Source organism: Festucalex cinctus, chromosome 19, assembly GCF_051991245.1.
Source record: "Festucalex cinctus isolate MCC-2025b chromosome 19, RoL_Fcin_1.0, whole genome shotgun sequence".
Classification (NCBI taxonomy): domain Eukaryota; kingdom Metazoa; phylum Chordata; class Actinopteri; order Syngnathiformes; family Syngnathidae; genus Festucalex; species Festucalex cinctus.
In genome coordinates this window covers 5,408,204-5,417,253 of record NC_135429.1, presented here as the reverse complement: position 1 = coordinate 5,417,253, position 9,050 = coordinate 5,408,204, and the positions used below count along the sequence as shown (strand labels likewise).

General features: G+C 40.4%; 1 protein-coding gene across 2 annotated transcripts; it reads left to right on the top strand.

Annotated features, from left to right (window-relative positions):
* The first annotated feature begins 529 nt into the window (after nt 1-529).
* LOC144006942 (14-3-3 protein zeta/delta-like) lies at nt 530-8,336 on the top strand. Of its 2 annotated transcripts, XM_077506071.1 has the most exons (7): nt 555-690; nt 1,201-1,329; nt 2,856-3,166; nt 3,880-4,003; nt 4,946-5,109; nt 5,194-5,289; nt 6,959-8,336. In XM_077506071.1, exons 3-7 carry the CDS (start codon nt 2,870-2,872, stop codon nt 7,025-7,027), a joined length of 750 nt encoding a protein of 249 aa, XP_077362197.1. In that variant the 5' UTR covers nt 555-690; nt 1,201-1,329; nt 2,856-2,869; the 3' UTR covers nt 7,028-8,336. The 2 variants fall into 2 exon arrangements, with proteins under 2 accessions (XP_077362196.1, XP_077362197.1); XM_077506070.1 differs by lacking the exon at nt 1,201-1,329 and having other exon boundaries at nt 530-690.
* The last annotated feature ends 714 nt before the right edge of the window (nt 8,337-9,050 follow it).

Here is a 9,050-nt window from a genome sequence, read left to right as displayed (position 1 = left end):
GGCATTGCTGTGTACAAAGTGCTGTAAATGAAACAGAAATTGGTTGTGCAGTAAAGAATAAGGTAACAAGAACAAAGCAAACATTTTGAAGTGAGTATACAATTTTTTTAAAGTAAATAAATTTTACATCAGTAAATTAAGAAGTAGGTGAGTGGATAAAGAAATAATTAAATACATAGATAAATACATAGAACAAAATCAAACTTCAAAAAGAAAATAAAAAGTGGGTTTGAAGGAAGAAAGGGAGAAGGAAAGAAGAAATGCAGAGAAAAGGTTCAAGTGAAGGATGAATAAAAAAAAAATGGTCTGATGGAAGGGTGGCAGAAAGGCATACAAGTAGCTGCGACCAGAAGGAAAGAATTTAGGCAGAAAAGAGGTCAGGAAGGCAAAAAAAAAACGTTTTAAACAGAAAAACAGTCCACCTGCGCTCTTTTAATGAATCTAAATACTTAAAACATGTTCCCGCACCGACATCTTCTCGCCATTTTCCCCTCCTCGCTGCGGTTGCCCCGGCAACCGTCCCGTGACGTCATCCGTCCCAGCTCGACCCTGCTTGTGCTGCTTTGATTGGAGGGAAACCCCGTGGACGAGCGGGAGCGCGAGCGAGAGAGCGAGCGATCATCAGCTGTGCGGCCCGGGAATCAGGAATCAGGAAACAAGACACAAGCGCCGTTTTAACGACGACCACAGGTTAGTCGTGCTGGGGCAGCCCCCGCTCCAGCGCACCGACGGCGGGGCCATTTCCCAGTCGATGCCGGGCGGGGTCGTAAAAAAACGCATTCGGGGCTTGTGGGGGGGAGGGTTCGGACTCGCTTGAATGGAGAACCGCGGCGGTGATGCTCGCTCATTGTTCGGCGAGCTGCTGCGACCGCGTTGGAAGCCTCCATTTCTCTCCTATTATCCGCAAAATAACGATTCCTCGTGTGTTTTCTATCAATCTTTATTCGATCGAGACGAAATGAACGACTTAACCCAGCTACGGTTCATTTTTCGGTCTTGTTTTCCGGGAAGCGAAAAAAAAAAAAAGGGCGTTCACTAGCGAACGAAGCTAGTCTCCTTTTATTTCCAGCTCTCACCGAGGTCACCAGTCCAAATACTTAGTTACAAGAAGCCCCTCGCTGTGTTTAAATGTTAAAATACGACATTCCATACTCGTCCCTGTCGGTTGGGTGTGTATTTTTGTCGGTTCCTTGTGTGCAGGTGTGTACGACGCGAAACCTGGTTAGCCGACATTCCACAGAAGGGCGCAGGTGGATGTGACTCACTGACTCGTAGTGCCATTTTGACTCTAAATGTTGCTTTTCTAAGACGGTCTTCTCTAGTCTCACGGTAAGACGACGTTTAACCTTCTCTTTCCTACGCTCGGTACGCAAATTCGAAGCATTTTTTATTGTTTGAAAGACCGGTGGGGAGACGCGTCGGGGCTTACGTTTGCGTCGTGTACATGTTTTTACCTGTGCACTAATGACGGCTGCCATTTTGAGGAATGGTCCTCGCCAGTCGTGTGCTACTTAAGCCTTTTTTATGTCAACCATCCCGAGGCTGTACTAAATTAAGCAAAATAAAATGTAAATCAAACAAACGAGTAAAATGAAGGTTACATGTTGTGGGTTCATGGTAACATTACATTGGTGGTTTGCTTTAATTGTACTAGTGTGAACCCTTGGATTTTATTTTTTATTTTTTGGCAATTAACCATCATGGTTTCTTCCTGTGTCATTTGTGGCACACACACATATATATATGTATATATATATATGTATATATATATATATATATATATATATATATATATATATAACATGTCATTAGCTGAAAAACCCACCTATTCCCATTTTTTAAAATCTTTCTGTAACACCCTAAGCTGCCGTCAAAGCTCAGGATAAAAGGAAATCATATTTGGTCAAGTTGAAGTGATCATCGTGGGGCAGTGTGCAAAGGACGACAAACTGGGTGGCATTTGGAATTTGTGCTTGAAAAGCAGCCACCAGGAAGTTATCAGGAAGGCTTTTCTTGCTGGTTGGTCTATTGCTGTTAGCATTCTGAAATCACTCTGCCAGCACCTCTCCTATTGGATGCGCCTTGTGACATCACCGCAACGTTTTGTTTTTTCCTCAACTCCAGGGCACATCACACACAATGTGTTCACACCCTTGCTAGCACATACGCAATGAATAGATTTGTTTAACAGCACACTGCCTGTTAAGTGCAGTGTGAAAAGGCCTTAAGAATGAGCTTGTCTGATATCTTCTGGAATCTTCCATCCCACATGTTCGCTATCATCTGGCATCTTTGGGATTGTTACAGAAAGAAAGAGCACAACAATATACCGATACATGTGAATAGATTTTTTTTTTTTTTAAAGCATAATGGTGGGTCTCGCATGCTTGTAGTTTGTGCTTGTTTTATTCACGTGATTTGGGGTGCTACATTCAAAGGCAATTGGAGTGATCATTTGGTTTGTTAACCAGCAAGATGTTTGGCTTTTTGTAGTTAATTGCTGAGTAATCGTATCACACTCGTATGTTTTTATGTTAAAATAGTTTAGGATAGTCTCTGTTACAGCAATCACTTTAAAGAGGGCCAGAATGCCGCACTAATTACCTGCTAGCCATTTTAAATATCAATCATTGCTTAATTTAATGGCCTTTGGGCATTATAGAATTCAAGAAGGTAAGTGTGTTGCCATCCATTGTCGTTTCACTGTGATCATATCCGTGATGTCCCTCCCCCTCCTTCCCCCCACACCCTCCCGATCAACTCCCTCTAATCTTTTGCCTTTTTCTCCCCGCCGACTCTCCCGCTCCTTCATCCTTCCTTCCTTACCTCATCCCTCCCCCTAACTACTTCCGCAGCCCACACAGTAGCCATGGCAGACAAGGACAACCTGGTACAGAAAGCCAAACTGGCCGAGCAGGCCGAGCGCTATGACGACATGGCGGCGGCCATGAAGCAGGTGACGGAGCAGGCCCCCGCCGAGCTGACCAACGAGGAGCGCAACCTGCTTTCCGTCGCCTACAAGAACGTGGTGGGTGCCCGGAGGTCCTCGTGGAGGGTGGTGTCCAGCATTGAGCAGAAGTCGGAGGAAGGCAGCAAGGCGTCCCAGGCCAAAGAGTACAGGGAGAAGATCGAGACGGAGCTCAATGACATCTGTCAGGAAGTTCTGGTAAGGTTCTCGCGCATGCTTACAAGTTGGTCAAGGATGAGGACGCGAATGACACTTTGACTCCATTCACCGCTCCGATACCAAAAGTTTTGTGTCCTGCTGACTCTAATGAAATTTAAAACCGCATATCTGTTTGTATCATGTATTATTTATATCATATCTGATTTTGCAAGGCCCGCAGAATATTGTGTTCTATTGCTATAAAAACATGGAACCTCCATCCATCCACTCATTTTCTTGACCGCTTATTCCTCACAAGGGTCGGGGGGGGGGGGGGGGGGGGGCCGCTGGAGCCTATCTCAGCCAACTCTGGGCTGTCGGCGGGGTACACCCTGAACTGTTCGCCAACCAATCGCAGTGCACACAGAGACAAACAACCATCCACACGCACAAGCACACCTCGGGACAATATTTCTATTTAATATAATGAGAGTATAAAATACCTTTTTAGTTCTCTGCACATGTACATTTTTAGGCTAAGAGTGTGAGCTGTACAAACAGACCGACTTGGACGTATCAGGATTCGAGATTAGTGGGAGTGCGTTGTGTGTATTTTAACTGGTTGTCACCCAGTGAGGTTGCAGGTTTGCACAGGTGACCCCCCGCCCCCCCCCCCCCCCCCCCCCAAAAAAAAAAAAAAACAAGAAAAAAGAAAACATTGTGAGCTGCAAGAGGTGGCATTCAACTGTTATGCCCCTTCCTCCATCTCACAGGACCTGCTGGAAAAACATCTGATTCCCAATGCGATTGCTGCCGACAGCAAGGTCTTCTACCTGAAAATGAAGGGCGACTACTATCGCTACCTGGCTGAGGTGGCCTCTGGAGACAAAAAGGCCGGTGAGTGAAGTTGCCCAACCCATTATTCCGTTTCCAAGCGACTAACATGGATACACAGCAACGGTTACACTCAAAATTCTATGACAATTGAGCATTTATTCACTCTTTGACATCAATCATAATACTAGTACACTTTGTCCTTACTCATAGAACAGTTCGGTGCACTAGTCGGATATTGTAATAAATGCTTCAACGGCTTGCTATAAAGCTGTTTGAACATTAGGTCCATGTGCTAGTACTCTTTGCCCTTAGTCTTAAGTAGTGAGATAGACCGATATAGTTTTCAAGACCGATGCCGATTAGTGGTAGTCAAGGAGATTGATAACCAATATTTCAAGCTCTTCTCTCAAAGATACTTTTCTTTTAATTTTAAACATATAAAGAATTGACAGCTTTGTTTAATATAAAAAATTGCAGGGAGCTTCCAGGGTTAGCAGCATGTTGAGCTAAATTTAAAGTTAAGCAATTAAATGGTTCCCTAAAGTTTTTAGTTTTCCAAAATTTCAATATAATTTCATAATTTAATTTTTTTCTAATTTTTTTCTTTAAATAATAAAAAGTGCAAGGAGTTCCCAGCGTCAGCATCATTTTTTATAAAGTGGAAATTTGAATAAATCCCTAAATGTCTCCCGGAGCAACAAATGCGTGCAAATGTAGCTAATTTGGGGTTTTCGTCAGGGTTCGTAAATGTTTCAAAAGATTGGTGGAAAATTGCCTGAATTTGTTCAAAATCCCTTTGCGACGAGTGAAAACTGTCAGGCCGATAACCAGTCTATACCAAGTCTTAAGTCAGACAATCTGATTCATCACACTAGATGGAATGTCTTGTAGTCAGGACAAATGCAACACAATATCAAATAAACGCTCCAACAGCTTTCCGTTGTCTAGACTGGTTGATTGCGATGCTTTCAATTAAGCGTTTGCCCTCCATCCTGCCGACAGAAATCATCGATCACTCCCAAAATTCGTACCAGAACGCTTTGGATATCAGTCACAAGGAAATGGACGCCACTCATCCCATCCGCCTCGGCCTGGCGCTCAACTTCTCCGTCTTCTACTACGAGATCGTCAACTCGCCCGAGAAGGCTTGCAACCTCGCCAAAACGGTAACAAGCTCCCTCTTCTGCCATTATTTTTCTCTCAAGGTTGCCCTGTAAACAAATGCGTTGGCTGTCTTGTTTGCTTTCCAGGCCTTTGATGATGCCATTGCAATGCTGGATTCGCTCAACAGCGACTCGTATAAAGACAGCACCTTGATCATGCAGCTGCTCCGCGACAATCTCACTGTGAGTTGCCTTGTCCATTCCTCTGTTCTTTCTTCTTCTTTCATTTCCTCATTGCCCCTTGACACTTGTTACCAATCGGAATGAAATGAAAACGTCCATCACAGTGTAAATCCTTCAGGCGGTGTCGTTATCTCTAAAGGAGAACAGTCTGGTGGCTCGTCAGCTCATTTTGGGGGCAGGATCTAAATTGCTGAGCAGACTGTCTCGATTATTTTTAATATTTTAGGATGCATGGCATGAAATGACAAAAAAAAAAATCATGATAATGTGTCAACATTTTCCGCCCACATCATTTTAATTAGCTCTGCAATTGCCTGTTGCGAACGGCCGTGGTTACATTTCAGTGTTCCACAACTGTTTTAAAAGGGAAGTAAAAAAAAAAATGACAATAATGTGTAAATATGGTATTCTGGTTAATAGTCCATTAGTGGAACATGAGTTATGATGCAAAATCCAGTCGTTTTTATCCGTCTCAGGGGCGGCCATTTTTCCACTTGCTGTCGACTGAAGATGACATCACTGCTGCTCAGGTCTCAGGTAACAACCAATCACAGCTCAGCTTCAGAAAACAGGTGAGCTGTGATTGGTTGTTGGCTGAGGTCTGAGCAACAGTGACATCGTCTTCAGTCGACAACAAGTGGCAAAATGGCCGCTGAGATGGCTAAAAATGGCTGCATTTTGCTTCATAACTCTTATTCCGCAAATGTAATATTAATCAGAATGTCGTGTTTAGACTACTGAGGTCACATGTAAACATTATTGTTATTATTAATAAATGTTTTAGGTCGACTTCCACTTTAAAGACCAAAGAGTTGTGCCATGCCATACAGAATAGGTGGTCTTAATAGGTGGATGCCGAGCTTCCTTCTGTATTCAAACATTACAGCTATTTATTTATTTATTTATTTATTTATTTATTTATTTATTTTTACAATGCAGGCCTACTTAAATGTTAATCTATTTTCTCTCATCGACCCCCCTATTTTTTTTTTTTTTTTTTTTAAACTCGTTGCGACTTTCAGTCTTGAGGTGGTGACTTCACAGTGTCCAACAAATCATATTTTACCGGGTAATCAATTATTTATTTAAAAATGGCCCAATACGTGGTGACCAGTGTTGGGAACTTCGCTGTGAAAAAATTGTTGTAGTTATAGTTACTCATTACTTTCTTTAAAAAGTAACTTAATAATTGATTTACTTTGTAATAAAAGTAACTTGTTACCAGGCAAAGTATTTTCACTGCTTAAAAAATTGTTTTATGTCAAATAATTTGGATTTTTATTTTGTATATTATTATATTTTTTTTTATCCAGGAAATTCATATTATGTCCAGGTTATATTGGATGTTTTAATTTATTTTTGTGAATATTTGTCACACAAATGCCTCTCTACAATGACAGATGTTTGTATTTATTTATTTTTAATAAATGTGAGCCACTGTGCATAGATCTCACTAGTTAACAGCACATGCAGACCCCTCGTCATTAGTATCGGCATGTCATTGCTCACAAGCATACCAGTGAGTCATAAGACTTTCGGGTGTGGCAGGAGCGGCTCGGAGCAATGTCCCATTTTCCTGCTTGTCTGACATGAACTTTGCGGTATTTGACCCTGACTCAGCACTTATGTCTCTGACCTGTTTTTATTTAATTAAATTTTTTGCTCGCAGCTGTGGGTGTCCGACGTCCAGCCAGATGGCGATGAGGCGGAGGCGCCGGCGGAGGCCGTCAAGAACTGAACTCCGCCATAAGATGAAAAGTTTTGGGTTTTTTTTGTTTTGTTTTTTATTACCTCTCACCAGCCTAAGTTGTGTGCGTGGTTGTGCGTGTGCTCATACATGCACATATATGTATGTTTACGCTCCACTCACAGTGTGTAAAGTACAGTATGTGTTTGTTCATCGAAAGAACACCTCCACTATTAAAAAAAAGAAAATAGATTTTTTTTTTTTTTCCCTAATTGAACATTACTCAATGTGTCAAACAAAATGGATGTTATGTTTTTTTGTTTTTTTTTTCGGTATAGTTTAGTCCCGATGTTTGTTTTTAGTTCCAAATTAAGCTGTCGTTTGTGGTAGCAAGTTGCCACCGTTACAGGACAAAAACGAACCTCAAACTATATTTTGATACTTTGTATGTTTTTACTTGAACTGTTGTGACACCTGGGTCCACAAAAACACCTTGAAACGCGTCGAATGAAACAAAAATGGTCACCATCGTCTGATTTTTGTCCGTTAAAAAAAAATAAAAAAATAAAAAATAATACAGGTTTCATCTGACCAAGTTAGTAGTTAGATCGTGGTGAATGTTTGACGTCACCCGGCTGTTATGTTTTACGGAAGGTACATGCGTCACAATGACTCAGTGGGTTCGAGGTGCGCTCAAGCAGCATACTTGCTATGGTTCTGTGTGTGAATGGACTTTTTTTTTTTTTTTTTTTTTTTTTTTTCTTGTCCATCTTTTGGTCTTTTTTTTTTTTTTTTTGCTGCAAGGGTTACGTTCCATCACGCTGACATTTTCTTCAGTTTATATCTTGCATATTTAACAGTGAACAACTTGATTCAAACAAAAAAAAAAAAACGGCCTGATACTGTAACTTTGTTTTGCTACTTTTTCTATTCAGGTGTTTATTTTATATTACCTTTTTTTGTGTGTATTTTATTCCCCTCTTGACCCCAGGAATGTATGTAGTTCTCGTAGTATGGCGTGAGAGGTAGATGTGCTTTGAAACTAGCACTTATTTTATTTTTTTAATTTTGATTTTGCTTGGAATTTAGCTTGAACCAGGTGAAGCGTTTGCGCCGTCCTTTCTGGAAGTCAAAGTTGTTGCTAATTCGCTAAGTAACTCGGTAGGAAGCAGCGTTTTGGACCATTTAGTCGACACAAATTAGTGATGGTTTCTTATAATCATGGTGGGTAAAAAAGAAAAAAAAATAGAACTTAAAAAAAAAAAGATGGGATAAGGATTTGAAACGTTGCAGGTGGCACTCTAAGTACGTTATTTGGTTATGTGCTTTCATGTGAGCCCAATTAAAATATTAAATCCAAGTATGTCGTGCTTCACGTGTTCCTTTTGTTCACATGGCCTTCGATATTTTATTTTTCTTTCAAGCGCTTGTCCCCAGTAGGTGTCGCTAGTGAACTGGAGATTCTGATTATGTAAACATTACATTCTTTGAAACGTTTGTGTCAAAACACTACAATATGATTCAGATTTACTTAGAAGTATATGATAATTGTTATATTTTTATGCTAAAACTTTCAAATGAGGCAACTAATCTAATAAAAAAAGATACGTGATGTAAATGACACTTTACGGCTGCACTGGCATAGAAGCGCTTGTCCACAGTGTTCCGACTTACGTACCTGGGGCCGCCATTTTGTGCCAAGACACTGCCCTCAGGTGGTCAATTTCAGCCATCACGTTAAAAAAAATCGTTCAATGTGTATATGTATATATCATTTGTATTTTTATTTTTGAAGTTGTATTTGTATAACCTTTGTATGCCGTGTGCAATTAATCGAAATTTAAATACAATTTCAACATTCCAAAATTAGAAAATAAGCATAATCGTCCAAAATAATACTAATTCTGAGTTGTTTACAATGATACATTTTCACCTTTTTAAAATAACCAATTTAATAAATGTTTTCATTCGAAATGAATTTGCATAATTGTGTTTCAAAGCATTTTATTTCTTAATTTTTAAGTTTAAACATTTTCTTGTTTTGTATCAAAAAAAGAATGATCATCCTAATCTT